General features: G+C 39.9%; 1 protein-coding gene across 1 annotated transcript; it reads right to left on the bottom strand.

The window, feature by feature from the left end:
* Positions 1–7,841: 7,841 nt before the first annotated feature.
* LOC125488073 (probable G-protein coupled receptor 139) lies at positions 7,842–8,714 on the bottom strand. Its single transcript, XM_048620895.1, has one exon. The coding sequence runs from the start codon at positions 8,712–8,714 to the stop codon at positions 7,842–7,844; it is 873 nt and encodes a 290-aa protein (XP_048476852.1).
* Positions 8,715–15,655: the final 6,941 nt, after the last annotated feature.

Raw genomic sequence — 15,655 nt, 5'->3', positions numbered from 1 at the left:
TTTTTCCGCCGCCTCCGCCTCCGCACATTTGTGTGTGTGTGTGTGTGTCAGGAACAATATAAAAAGACTACAGGTTTTTAATGCGAACGTAAGGCACATTGCAAGAATGCATACATACTATTCACTCCATATCTATTCACAAAGAACGATTTGAACTGGGCACAGACAAACTGCTCACAGATGTTCTGTCACATCTACCCAGCAACAGTCAAGAGAGGACACTGTTTCCACATTCAGCATGGTATATACCTCGGACGGGAGATCACACATTGTACAGGTGTTCCCATGTGGTTTTCGCTTTTTCTGTTCTTGCTGGGAGAAGGCACAGGACTGGAGATGATGCTGATGAAAGAGCCTTGGTGAGCCTTGGCGTGCTATGCTGTCATTGTGTCTTCTTGGTGGAGGTGTACATGTTGAAAGAAGGAATATATTTTAAGGTGAAGAACAGTGAGGTGGGGGTTGTGATAGTATTTGTAACGTCATTCTTTCTGTTTTCACAGTTATCTTCCTGACAATTGTGAGCCATGGGAAATGCAGGGTTACAGGCATGTGACCTCTACGCAGGCAAAAACCTCTCCATCACTATACTCTGCCTTTTATGGACAAGACAATTTTGAATCCCAGCAACCAAGTTACCATGGTTCCCATGCATCTTAATCTTCTGGATGAACCTACTTTGAGGGACCTTGTTGTAAACCTTGCCTAAACCCGTGTGGTTAACATCCATTGCTCCACTCTCTTCAATCAGCTTCGTCATATCCTCGATAAGTTCACTGATATCATGACCTGTCCCACACAAATCCACGCTGACTGTCCCTAATTGAGCCATGCTTTTCCAAATGTGCATGAATCCTTTCCGTAAGAATTCTCTCCAATATCTTCCCAACCACCAATGTGAGACTGAACGGTTGATAATTTCCTGTATTATTCCTATTTCTCGTCTTGAATGGAAGAACAACATCAGTTTCCTCTCTGCAGCCCTGGCGAAGAGTTTGGCCTGAAACATTGACTTATTTGTTCCTCGGATGCTTTCTGACTTGCTGTGCTTTTCCAGCTTCGCATTTATTCACTAGTTTCTAGTATCTGTAGTTTTTACTGTTTCCAAGTCTTGCCAGTCGACCCAGACCTCTCGAGTGCCGAGCGAGAATACGAAGATCTTGGTCAAGGACCCAGAAATCTCCTCCTTTGCCTCTCTCAGGCAGAATCCTGGTAAACCTCTTCTGCACCCCCTGCAAAACTTTCATATCATTTTTTTAAAAGGGCGATCAGAATTGAATGCAATATTCTAAGTGCAAGCCTAACGAAAGTGATATAAATCTGCAACATGACATTCTGACTCTTGTAGTCAGTGCCCTGAACGATAAAGTCAAGCATGCCATTTGCCTTCTTTACCATCTTGTCTACTTGCGTGACCACTTTCAGGGAGTTATTGACTCGAACTGCAAGAGTCCGCTGTACATCAATGCCGTTCAATGTCTTGCCATAAACTGTATAATTTTCCTTGTTTGATCACCCAAACTGCAGCATCTCATACTTGCACAGATTAAACTCCATCTACCATTTCTCTGTTCATATCTGGCCTGGGAATTTGTTTCCCCCATTATCTCCATCAACAGAACTTCTGAAGAAGTGGGACACGAATCTCCTTACGTCTCTTGAAATCTCCATGGCTTCAATTAAAAGTTGGGTTCGTCAGCGTTGAGGGTGTTGAGGTAGGTGATGGAACAATATCATTGCCTGTTGGCATATATATGGCTGCAATAAAAGAATTAACTTGCCTCATCCAGCATTAAAGTGAGGTCATCAGTTAGCATAATGGTGGCTTTGAAAAGGAAATAACCCAAGGTAGCAGAGTCTCTTTTGAACAAAGAATCTGACAAATTCATATCAGGGAGACCTGTAAGAAAACAGCACCTACAGATGTCTGTAAGAGACAGTATGCTAAGAGATGTCTGAGAACAGACAGCCTGAAATCTGTAGCAAGCATTGAAAAGAAAAGTATGATCCCACAATAACAGAGGCAAATGGTAAGGACGAGATTATGCCTTGTAAAAACCTAGGAAATGAGACAGGTTGTTTGAGCTGTGAAAATAATTGACTTTTAATCTTGTTTTTGCAACATATGCTGTTTTATCAAGTGAAGGAGTTAGTGTAGAAATATTTAGAGTATGCAAAGTAAATTTCATCCTAGAAGACAGTCCGTGACTGGAATGAGCTATTGTGCAGCTGCAAGATACAGGGGCAGTGTTTCCCTGACTTTCCAAGGTCAGGTGGGACAGAAGCTGCTCATTTCCCGACAGTTCAAGAACCCTAAGATTAGATTTAAAACATATAACATTTTGGAACTGACATTAGATATTTTATAACAATTAGTAAAACAAATATTTTATATCTAGTTATGCCGTTAGTAACCTTGACAACAGCATTTTAAATGTCCTTGAGTGATAGGCAAGTATAACGTGGGAAGAAAAAGATACTGCTCACAACTCGTTAGCCAAAGAAGGCGAACAGTACCTTAAAACAATAAACTTTATATGTAACAACTTTATATTAGAAATAATACGATGAATCTTACAGCAATTATTTGGAATTAACATTTATTTATATCTTCTGTGATTAGCTTAGCAATAAATACAAAATGACTAACAGAATTTCGTAGGGATAGCGAAGAATTAAATGAATAACAGAATTCAAGCAGTTCTTAGAGATAAGCAAATCTGGAAAATGAATGAAGAAGACTATAACTAATAACTTTGGAGCGTGAATCAATGAGGTATGTTATGGGCCAGAGGAAACCCCTCAAAATATATTGGGAAGGTCGTCGAGACAAGAAATTTTTTTCTTCTTTTATTTGCAGGTCACGGTCTTGCGCATCAGATGCAAATCGATTTGTCAAACTATTCGGCATGAAGCAAAACACACTTTATTCATATAATGTAGTTAAAAATGCAAAGATTTAGAATAAATTTTAACAATTAGCTCTGTTGAAAAACTTAACATGTTGAGACTATACAGTACATTGGTGAGGCCACTTCTGGAAAATTGCGTTAAGTTCTGGTGGCCCAGTTACAGGAAGGATATCAGTAAACTGAAGAGGGTTCAGCAGAGATTTACAAGGATGTTGCCGAGTATGGAAGGTTTGAGTCATAAAGAAAGGCTGGATATAATGAGACCTTTTTCCACTGGAGCATAGAAGGTTGAAAGGCGACCTTACAGAAGTTTCAAAAATAATGAACTGTACAGGTAGAGTTCATGGCAGTTGCCTTTTCCCGAGGAAGGGGGATTTCAAGACTTGGGTGCACATTTTTTTAAGAGGAAAGGAGAAAGATTTGAAAAAAAACATGAAAGCCATTTTTTTTTGCACAGAGAGTGGTTCGCTTGTGTGTAATGAACTTCCAAAGGAATTGGTGGATGCAAGTTTATTTACAACATTTAAGACATTTGGATAAGTACATGAATAAGACAGGTTGGAGGGATATGGACCAACACCAGACAGTTGGGGTTAGTTTAGTTTGGGATTATTGTTGGCTTGGACTATTTGGACGGAAAGGTCTGTTTCCATGCTGTATGACCTACGACTATGTCAGTTAGGCAATGAAGCAACCACACTGCCAAAATTTGGGAGAAGCGTTCGATAAAAACATTTACTCCCAGTAATCATAATGCTTCAGTTGTGTCGGTAGTGTGGGGAACCCTCCAATAACCTTTGTTTTCAAATCCCATTGGGCATTTTTGCATATCCAAAGACATGGCACAGGAACCTGATTTGGGCTTTTGTGAACTGACTCTTAGCCTCTTGCGGTTCGTTCACCAATTCCGATAGATTCACCAAACGTTTCAAACATGCGTGACTAAAAATCACCAGATCATTAATATACACTGCGCAATTTGGGTACAACCAAAATGACTTACTTGGTCAGTCTTCGAGACGTTGATTTTTGGCATTTGGTATGTTTGGTATTTTGCACACCAAATGGCATAACTGTAAACTGGTACAGTCCATTTTGCGCCACAACAGCAAACATTTATTCTGCTCTTTCAGAAAAAGGTACATGCCAGCCTTGTCTGAGTAAGTCCAACATTGAAACAGAACTTGCTTATCCCACCTCCTAAATACAATCTTCCAAACCGTGAATAAGATAGTCTTGCAACCGCATTTACTTCCACACATAATAGTTCCATATGTCTGGTTTTAGCAGCATTACTATATGTGAGCTCCAGTCACTGCAACTCACTTTGATTATGAGGTTTTTGACATGCTCGCCAAGCCAGTGGGTTTGTTTGCAAATGTTTCATCACCCTGCTATGTAACATCGTCAGTGCACCTCTGGTGAAGCATCGGTGTTCTGTCCCAAATATTATTTATATGCCTCAGTTTGTTGTGGCGCCACAACACCAGTATCCTGTCCCACTTGTTATTACATGCCTCAGCTTGTTGGGGCACCCTACTATGAGCATGAATTCAATCTCTTTTTGTATCCGTGCCAATTCAGAGGGTTAAGTCTGTAAGGACGTTGCTTAGTTGGAACATCATTTCTTATTATGACATCCTGCGTATTTGCATTATTACGTTCCAACATATAGCCTCATATCTCCCCATGTGATTGTGATAGACATTTCAGTTCATTTCGATTTTGTTCTGGAATGCGACTCAGTGACTTGTCACATTTTTGAGCACTTCCTTACAGTCCAATTTATTTAGAGGAATGTCCAATGCAGAATCATCTGCTCGAAGTTCTTCACAGTGTGTTGTAACCAGTAATGAAGTCTCCTTGTTCTTTCCTTCCCTACCTAAGTTCTTTTTGAACATATTCACATGAAAAGCTCTGTGAAATTTCTTTCTGTCTGTTGTTCGTACCAATTTGTTCACCTCACTCAATTTCCTTTTCAGTTCATCAAAAAATCCCACTAAACTTTGCTGTTAAAGGTTAACCGACAATTGAAAGTAATACTAACACTGTATCTCTAGTAGTATAATTTAGTACTTTTCATTTCTTGTCTGTTTCCTGATTTATCACATGCAGTGCTACTAGCCAAATCTATTTATTATTTTTCTTTAAACTTTGTCACATAGACTAAATGTGTGGTTTCTGAACTCTGACTCATCAATTTCTCCTTAATTAATTTCAGCGTGTTCTCACGTCATGCCAGAAACCGAATTCAAATGCACTCAGTTTGGTTGATTCACTTGGATAGGCAGATAAAGGCATTGAAAATAGATCAAACATACGACCGTTTTACGGATACAGCTATTTTAGAAGAGTTCAAATATTAACTTCTTGAAGTAGTGAGAACAGAATGATAATACAACTTGATGAGCTTCTGCCCATTTCTCATCCAATGGAATATGTGATGCTCTCAATTTCCTCTTCAAGATGTCATTTTTAAATTAGTAAAATTCTAGGAAACACTCAGATTATTCTTCTGTAAATGTTTTTGATGCAACTGCTTTGGTTTTTCACGGACCACACAGCAGCGAGCTGGAGGAACACAGCAGGTCGGGTAGCATTAGAAAAGTAGCAATGTCGACGTTTTGGTTGAGGAAGAGATCCGACCCGAAACTTTGACTTCGCTACTCCTCTGATGCTGTGTTGTCTCTGCAGCTTGACACTGTGTTGTCTCTGGTTCCAGCATCTGCAGTTCTTCCTATCTCCCTGCTTTGGTTTTTCATTCTTCTTTTGTAATTTGTCTAATTTCTCTGAAATAAAAATATAAATTTTATCCATCACCTGTTTTTGCTTTTTCGTTTTCTCCCCTCAATCATTTGTTCAAGCATAGTTCTCCAATAATTGAACATCGACTTCCTTATCTTTATTCTTTCATTTGTCCTCCTGCTTCCAGCTGGGGCTATGTAATCTGGTTACCACGCAGTCACAACAATATCCAGAAGAAACTTACTGCAACACCTCAGTTAGTTGATTTTCCACTGTTTTTTTTTTTTCAACAATAGTATGCATCATTCCTACCTGTGATCCGACTTTCTTATGGCAAGGCGATGGCCTGGTGGTTTATCCCTAGAGTGTTAATCCAGAAACCCAGCTAAAGTTCTGGCGACCCAGGTTCAAATCCCACCACGGTAAATGGTGGAATTTGAGCTCAATAAAGTACTTGAAAGCAAGAATCCAATGACGATCCTGAGTTGATTGTCAGAGGGTGGGGGGAACAAAACATCTGGTTCACTAATGTCCATAGGGAAGGGAAGTGCCATCCTTACCTGGTGTGGTCTACACATAATTCCGGACCCACAGCGAGGTGGTTGACTCTGAACTGCCCTCCAGGTGTTTGGGGATGGGCAATAAATGCTGACACCGTCATCACATTAATGAATAAAAATAAAATGCTGAGGAAAATCTTTATGTCTCGAACCAACAATGATTTCATGTGGCCTAATTCATTCTAGTAAAACCACCTGAGCGGTTTTTTAACTTCTCTTTCCACCTGGCGAGTTTCCTCTTTATGCTGTAGTAAACTATTTTCACTATTGTCAATGCAGTCTCCTTTCCCCTTACTACCCGAAGCTTTCTATTTTCCTTAATTCATATTCCTTAGAGATTAAAATTGATGTTGGCAGCCAAACGGTAATTTATGAACTAAGTCATAATCATCAGCCATTTCAACTGCTAATCTTGCAATTTTAACCCTCTGCTCTTCCACATCAGTTCTCACTTCTTCAGGAAGTGAATTTTTGAACACCACCAAAATAAATAGATAAAACCGTCATACATTTGAGCAATTTTCAATGCTCTAATCCATCTATCAAAATTGCCTTGTTTGATCCTGTCAAACTCAATGTACGTTTCACCAGATTACCTCCTGAGATTCCTGAAAAAGTTGTTTGCAGTCTTGTGGCCCTTGCTAAAATGCACTTAAAATGATATGTTTTCATGTCACTTTACGCTACCTGCCAACTTCGTTTGGGTCAACAATGCCCACATGTTCACGGGCCATTTCATTTGTTTCGTCACTTTCTGAAATGAAAGATTAAAAAAAAAAACTTCGAAAGTCCTCTCGTAGACGTTAGGCAACACTTGGACGCATAAAACAGATCCTCAGCAGGCCTTTGGATCCAATGGGATTGTTGTCTATTACTTCAGTAATAGAGATCTCAGTTCCAACATGCGAACTTCAAAACTTTCTCTTTCTCCCTTTATTCTCCCTCTTTCTCCCTTTATTCTCCCTTTTTTTCATTTTCTTCTCTAGGCCCTTCCACTCCTTTTCTTTTTCCATCTGCTTTTATTTGTAATTCAAACTGTTTCATTTCCTGTCCATGCTCAAGTGGCTTCATTTTCCACTGAACTCAAGTCATTTCCAATTCTTCCGATGGCATTCCTAACAATTGTAAATGTTGTGCAATTGCCTCAACCGTCCCCTTTCCTCAAATACACGGACAGACCGAACTCCAGCTGTTTGCCATTTCAGAAAGCTTTGCCTTGCACACTTTATGTAAAACTCTTGAAAGACAAGTCGAATTGCAACGAGAACACAGCACTGTACGTTTACTTTTAAAATAAGAAAAAGTTAGAGTTTAGGCTATCTTCTTAAAATATTTTGACGGGGTCTGGTCTGGTACACAACAATTTGCAGGCTGTTCTCAGGATCAAAATCTCTAATTTCAGGATTATTGGATTCAAAGTCAGCAAGTGGTATATGCTGTCTTTTGTTTCAGGAGTAGTGTTTGGTTGGATGAAATAGGGTGTGCCTGACGTAGCAATGACTCTTTCAGTCACTAAGAGGTTCCTGGGAATGGAAGAAGTCACTTTGGGTGTTTTGCAGAAATTGTGCAGACTATCTGACACACGTTGTTTAATCCAAGCAAACTCAACACCCGAAAACAAAAGTCACTAAAAAGTGAGACATCTCAGCACCTTTTTCAACTCTTTTCTGAAATTCTTCTGAGCAGCTGCATAAATAAAGGTGTTTGGGCAAGAACTCAAAAACTTCAACATAGTTCCGATTTCCGTGGCGATATATCCAGGGTTTGTGCGGTCTCCTCGGTAAGAATTGACGTTTACTATTCTAGTGGTTACAAAGCTAATGACAGCTGTCAGCCACAGCAGTAAGAAGCTGCTTGACACAGTGAAGAGTAAAGTGACGGACTTCCTTCGATTGTCGATCTCTGCATCATATTTATTCTCAGTTACATTAGATTTGAGTTTCCTTCGGGCTCCATTTGCCAATGAAATACGTCTGATTGTCAAGCAATTAAACAAGGCAATTAAAGTAAAAGGAAGCCAAACTCCCCAAGCTATGTGAAACCAGAAGAACACTACTCCAATGGATGAAGAAAAGAAAGCTCCACTCGGCTGGCACCCCCAATGCACCTTGTTGATTATTTTCTCGTGATTATAAGCAAAGAAAAATGGGATGTTCTTGAATAAGGTCAATAAAGGGAAAAAGGTTATAACCACAGCTGCAGTCCTCTCATTGCAGTATAGTGTCTTAAATTTCCGGCAGCAGATAACAGCAAATCGGTCAAATGTGAAGAAAATAGTGAACCAGGTTGACAAATCTAATGTGACAGCAGTAAGATACAGAATTAATTTACACACAGAAGTATGGTATAGAAATGAAAATAGAAAGTTATAACTGAAAATATGATAAACTATTACATTTATTATCATGACCAGTAGGTCAGCTGATGCCATAGCCAGCATGTATAAAGAGATACATCTAGAAAGGCCACAGTTTCCACGGGAAAGTATCACAATTGACATCAAGTTCACTGAAATGAAAAGAAATGAAATAGTCAGTGTTCCAAAGTTTGACTTACATGCAAATACACTAATTTCATCAAATAGACTGTAAGTGCAAGGAGGCAGTGAAAAGTAATCCAAGGAGGGAGGTTACAATAGCTCACCAGGTACACCGATAACTGCAATAATCGGGTAATAAATCTCTTTCATCAATAAAATAACAGCTTTTTCCATCGTATGAGATTGAAAGAATAATCCAGAAATTGAAAACTGCTGACAGTCAATGCGGCAGTTGTGCTGGCAGTGATCATTTATTTAAAATCATTTATCCCCTAGGTGTCCAATTAAGATGCGCTATTAGCATCATTGATCACAGTTACTTGAATCACGGGCAAATGAAATTTGATTTGTTTACATTGTTACGTTATGTAAAGAGAACTAATTAACAATGTTTTGCACCGTTAAAGAAATACTATAATCAACAGGAGTAGAATCAATAATTTCCTGCTTTTCGAAAGAGAAGCAAAATATGTTTTACAATGATCATTTCTAACCTTAAATCACTTCCAATGCCTCAACTGCTCTATGAAATAAAATTTTCAGCATTGTTCAGAACATATTACCACAAAGTTTCCGAAAATTGCATTTCTCTATTGATATTATACCTCAGTTAAACTAGAGGCATTGATGATTCTCTGATACCCCGGCTCACTGTTATAATCTCATACACTTGTGATGCAAAGATAAGTGCAATGTACGAGTTAACTTTGTTATGAACTGTCACTTCATAATTCAAAATAGTCGTGTTTATTACGATGACTAATAATGATGCAACAACGTTATTATTGATGAGGATCCTTCTCGACTGTTTGTGAGTCCGAGTTTCCAATCACTAGATTTCTCGCCTGTATTTTACTTTTGTCTGCTGCTGCCAAGTGTACTGAAACCCATGTTGTTACAAAATGCCCACATTTTGAATTGATGGTTTTCACCCCACTGTGACCCGCAACTTCAGATATATCTTGCCAGTCTACATTCAGTTGAAATGACCAGGTATAGGCATGTCTCAGATACACACTCGAAGCATCAGAAGGGATTCTGGGAAGGGAAACCTGTCTGTGGTGATTTACCCAAGAATTTGCTGCGTTTGTTTAATAGATTGTGCTAGACTTAAGTTAGCAAGGTGCTATCTAACAAGCTTTAACGAATTTTTGAATTGTATTTTATAGAACCTGTACTACCCTGTGTCATTTGTGTAGCTTATTTGAGGATATACTTCCAGTAAATGGTGTAGCTGCCTTCAATGGTATAAAGCTTATTGAGTGTTGTTCAATATGGACTTGTACTGAAAAGTTGGAAGAATTACATCACACTCCTGACTTGTGCCACGTCGATGGTTCACAGCCTTGGGAGTGTCATGAGTTGCAGCATTCCGAGCATCTAGGATTTCTTGAGGCTACTATATTTATATTTCTTAGCCAGTTCAGTTTTTGTTAAATAGGATATTGATTGTGTGGGATTCGATGAGGAATTGCTATTGAACTTCAAGCAGGGATGTGTAGATTCTTTCTTTTGACAAATATTCATTACCTGGTATGTCTGTGGCGTGAATGTTACTTGCTACTTTGAAAGACCTTCCAGATATTGTCCAGAATCACGAGTGAACAGAATGATCGAGATCTAAACCATATACCTTCCAGATGTTTGCTGCAACAGGTGAATGAGGGTACTATGAAGACGAAAAAAGATTTTGGCCTGACTCAAAAAACTATCTGCCGCATCTGCATCTGCTGAAGTGAGTTTCAGTCAGAAAAGCCATCAAATTTTAGAGAGATCCCTGTATGCCACATCAGTCATGTACGGCTTTGATTCCAAGGCCAATCAATCTCAACTTTGGAATTCAACTCTTTTCTCCATGCTTGAACCAAAGTTGTAATGGTTTTGCAAAGTGAGTTGCCATATTTTCAACCAAATTGAGCCTATGCGAGCAGACTATTATGAAGCAAATTGCTGCATCAAGATGTTAATATGCCCTTCCGTCACGAAACTGATGATCAAGAGTCGGGGACTAAACGAGTTTAATGCGAGCAAAGTGTGTAACTAGCAGCAATTAACATCCATTGGGAACTCTGCTGGAGACGTGAGATGTGAATTGGACGTGTTAATTTTGTACCTCATTTTGTGCAAAGGATATTTTGGCGCAGTTTTTAGTTTGCGTGACTGATGCCTGTGTTGTAGCTGTACACGAACAGTTTACTTTGAGTTGTGGTATGTTCTGGAGCACTAAATTTCAGTTGCAGTATTGTTGGATCCAAGGACTAAACATTATCCAATGCCTTCAGCACAGTATTTTCGATCTGTGGATTTATTTGATTTGGATGATAATTGGTGTCTGTAATTTGGGGAACTCCAAAGCAGACTAAGAGCAATCATCCATGGGAAAGCTCTGACTTAAGATTGTTGATGAGTTGCAACTCTACCTTCCACTTCACTATCATGGTGGATGCTCATTTGGAGCCTTCTCCTCAAGTTGTTTTATTGTTCACAAGTATTCATGACAAACATGGTGACCCAATGGCTCGGTGGTTAGCACTGCTACCTCACAGCGCCAGGGAACTGGGTTTGATTCCAGCCTCAGGCAACTGTCTGTGTAGAGTTTGCACGTCCTCCTGGTGTCTGTATGGGTTTCCTCCCACTGTCCAAAGATGTGCAGGGCAGTTGGTTTGGCGATGCTAAATAGCTCATAGTGCCCCAGGTGTTTATGTTAGGTGCGTGACCATAAGCTTGGAGCCCTAAGACCACTGGTAGTTAATGCCTATTAGTGCATGGCAAGCATGACTTGGATTTTACTCAATGATCTTCCTTAGGAAGGGAAGGATTGCTTGTCTTTGGAGAATAAATTAAAGTACTTTAGAACAGGAGATATGCACTTATGCTTTGTCAAATAACGTTTGATATTGGTTAAACAACTTCACATATTGTTCTGAGGAAGGATCATTCGACCCGAAATGTTAACTCTGTTATTTTTTCCTTCACAGATGCTGCCAGACCTGCTGAGCTTTTCCAGCAACTTTGTTTTGTTCCTGATTCACAGCATCCGCAGTTCTTTTGGTTTTTATTCAGATATTGTGGGTTTATGTTCACCAAATAGATTGATCAGTAGAGCCTCAGTCAACACATCTATCCTCTCCCATCTGTTCCTCATTTTAACAATTTCTCAGATTGACACTCCACCTTTGTTTTCCAGAGATGGGAGCTCCAAATTGTGCTGTTTTCCCGACAGGATGAGGCAACCTGTATCTTTACACTCAGACTCATTGAGTAGCTTCCACCCAAAGCTTAAAGGACTTTTTGTTTTGTAAATCATTCTTATAGCATGTGGACCCAACTGATCATTGGCTTCCCTCCAGTTGCCTCTTGAGGACGTCATGGTGAAGTCTCAGACAGATTATCAAGCAATGTTGTATCGATTATAATTCAGCATCTGAACACAGTCTCATCTGAGGGTTTTGGGCACCATTATTTAATGTACCAACATTGAAATGTCTTTATTTCCATAAGTTTAGTTTCAAATTAGTAGAATGGCAAAGCACACCTGGCAATCTACAGGGAATGTATCTCCAAACTAAGCCTGTCTCTAAATGACCATAATTAGAGATGAGAACAACTCACTCAGACCATGGTGTTTTATTATTTGATGCTTCCAGTTCACTAAGGAGATGCTAAAGCTATGTGTCAAGTGAATGAGAAATAAGCAGAGGCTGTTGGGTATTGGACTAGAGCCTAGTAGATCCTTCGACTCAGCTGGTAGCACTTTTACTTCTGAGACACAAAGTTATAGGTTCAAGACCCACTTCAGCACGTGAGCACAGAAATAAAAGCTGGCACTGTTGTGTCGCACGGAGAGTTGTCTAAAAGATTAAGGAACAATCTGTAAGCGATCAAAGGTGAAAGTGACAATGAACCAGACAGAACAGTCAGCAGATGCATAAAGCAGGATTGCGTGGATATTGCACGTGCATACAGAGTGCAGGAAATGGCAATACTCACGGTAAACAATTGGAATATGTCTCAATATCAGGTCAAAGATAATGACCAACAGATCCGCCACTACCATGGCCAGGAGATAGAATGTTACACTCTTGGAGTGACCACAGTTGCTCTGAGATAGGATGGCAACAGTCAGTAGGTTACTTGTCAGGAAGGGAAGGTATAAAAATGAATTTTACAGAAGTCAATGTGATCATTTTAATTCTGCAATAATTAAACTTGTTAAATTTGGTTTAATATCTACAATAGATTGGGATGGGGGTGGGCTCAATCAGCTCAGCTGCCTGGAAAGATTTCCACGCAGTATCAGGGCAATAGCGGTTGCACAATGCCTCTACCAGCTTTGGTCACCATGAAGGTTTTGCCTTCTTCCCCCTCTTTTTGTCTGAGGTATTTTGACCTTCATGCTAAAACGCAATCAGTAATTTCTCTGAAATGAAAACAGACCTATGATCCTCTAGCGCAATGGTACCTTGTTTCCATGATGGACTGTCATCATTTAACGGGGATGAGCAAATATGTGATCCAAACGAAGACAAATTAGCTTGAAAGTCGGAGAGAGAGGGTAATGGTGGAGATTTGTTTTTTTCAGACTGGAGACTTGTGACTAGCGGTGTGTCACAAGGATTGGAGCTGGGTGCAATGCTTTTTTGTCATTTATGTAAATGATTTGGATGTGAAATTGGGACAAATGGTTGATAAGTTTCCAGATGAAAGTAAAATTGTTTGTGCAGTGCAGAACGTTGCCTCAGAGTAAACGGGGACTTGATCACCAGAGCCAATGGACTCACGAGATCAATGTGAGGTGGTGCATTAAAAAGCAGCCATTGTTTTCACTGTACTCCTGTGCTTCTGTTTGGCAATACATGGTACTCAATTCCTTGGGCATATTTGTCTGGAATTGTCTCCAATTCTGCCTTCATGTGATCTGCGTTCAACCCAGGTGCAGCAAAATAGACTTGCAGCGTATATCCAAGACATTCAGTGCTGTCACAATACCTTTTCCAGTCGCATCTTGTGATTCACACTCATACACCACCACATGGAAGCACACCACACCTTTTCCCATCAGCTCCAACGGCGTCCAAATATTTCCTACTCCCATGTCAGATTTCATCATCATTTCAAACGATATTTTGCATAATATTTTTATCACCATCCTTTCAGTCGCTAGGAAGCAGCTCTGAAGAAGCGTCAGGCTAGAGTCGAAATGCAAACCCTATTTTTCTCTGTCGCCATGAATATTGCAGACCTGCGAGTTAATTCCGAATTTTCTGCGCTCGTCCCAGTTGCAGATTTGTTTCCCTCCGAATGGGGCATCCGCTCAGAGCAGGCATTTTCTCAAACCCACTCAGAATCTCAAATATTTGATGACGTTTAAACATCGATCCTTTAAGTTTTAAAGAGAATAAAGGATGTTGTTGAACTTTTTCTTCTTCAACATTTATTTTACGTCTGGAGGCAGCCCAGTGAACGTTCTATGAGCTGGTTTCCAAACATATACAATCGTTCCGAAGGAAGGAAACCATGCTGTGTAGAATACTCTCGTGTAATATCAAAAATACGGAAAATAAATACCAGCGATACACTGGAATTCATACTAACTGATTGTACCTATATTCTAATATTTTATGATTAACGGACACAACACGCCATAACATGGATTAGAGAAAGACCGGGTGTTCGGATCACTGGATGGGGACCAGCATCTGTTATTGGAACTTTAGAACAGGTCCACCCTTCACAAAATACAATTTTTAAGACTTGTAGTGCAGTTTGGTATGTGATAGATAATTAAAATCGCAACACGGGGAATTACTTGGAATACCAATGAGAGCAAGAACAGGATAGTAGCCAGCTTGAATAACGTGAAGGATGCAAAAGATCCACCATTGCCATTGTATCATTTCATCACATGTAGAAATGGCGGAGAGACAATCTCTCAACCTCCTGTTCATTGCATTAGCGGTCAAATCGATTGCATTCGGATTCTGTTCTACCATCGCTATCCCTCTGCAGTCTGCAAATGTGAGGACTGTTAGACCTGCCGAGTCTGCTGAATGAGAAATGAAAAACAGTCCGAAAGTAATAGAGCAGAGAACCCCTCCCACCCTCCCACCATTGACACAGTTAAGGTCCATGGAGAATGACATTATTCACAGCCACAGAACAAACAAAGATTTATAACCCCTTTGAAACTAACACTTTCGTGATTCGAAATAAAAAGAACATTCACTTTGTCCTGATTGTATACAAGATAACTGCAGATGGACGAAATGTTCAAAATTGCAGATGCTCAGACAAAATAGGCAAATCTTCATGGGGCATAGAAATGATGCTAGAAAACCTGTATTAAGTGTCACTTTGTACGTTAAAACTGAGAGAAATACTCTGCAACAAATCAGGTGCGCGGTGGCAAAATTGTTCGATCCCATGCTTGGGCCACTGTCTGTGTGGAGATTCCACATTCTCCCCCTGTTTGTTTGGGTTTCCGGCAGGTGGTCCAGTTTCCTTTCACAATCCAAAATGCGCAGGTTTGGTGGATTGGCCACGCTAATTTGCCCTGAATTGTCCGGGAACGCGCAGGCGAAACATCAGTCATGCTCAATGCGATGTTAAGGGGGTTGGCGAGAATGCTTTTTGAAGGGTCATTGAATACTCGATTGCTTACTTACGCCACTGCAATTCTCACCTACATAACGTCAATTCGGGGATTAATTATCTCTGCTTTCCCATTAACAAGGTGAATTGTGAAAAGCATTAAAATATTAAAGTACACATTGTTATTAACAACGCAATACGTGACACAAGAACCAAGGATGAGTCCGTACATTTGGACAAAAATGCAGTAATCACTCTTTCAGACGATCTCCTGCATTTATTCCAATTTTCAGCATTATCAGGAATATCCT

The sequence above is a fragment of the Rhincodon typus genome, chromosome 49, assembly GCF_021869965.1.
Source record: "Rhincodon typus isolate 14 chromosome 49, sRhiTyp1.1, whole genome shotgun sequence".
Taxonomy (NCBI): domain Eukaryota; kingdom Metazoa; phylum Chordata; class Chondrichthyes; order Orectolobiformes; family Rhincodontidae; genus Rhincodon; species Rhincodon typus.
This window is presented reverse-complemented; position numbering and strand designations above follow the sequence as displayed.

Excerpts from the sequence above, each read along its gene's own strand:
- LOC125488073 (XM_048620895.1), bottom strand. The coding sequence starts at position 8,714 with ATGTCAATTGTGATACTTTCCCGTGGAAACTGTGGCCTTTCTAGATGT.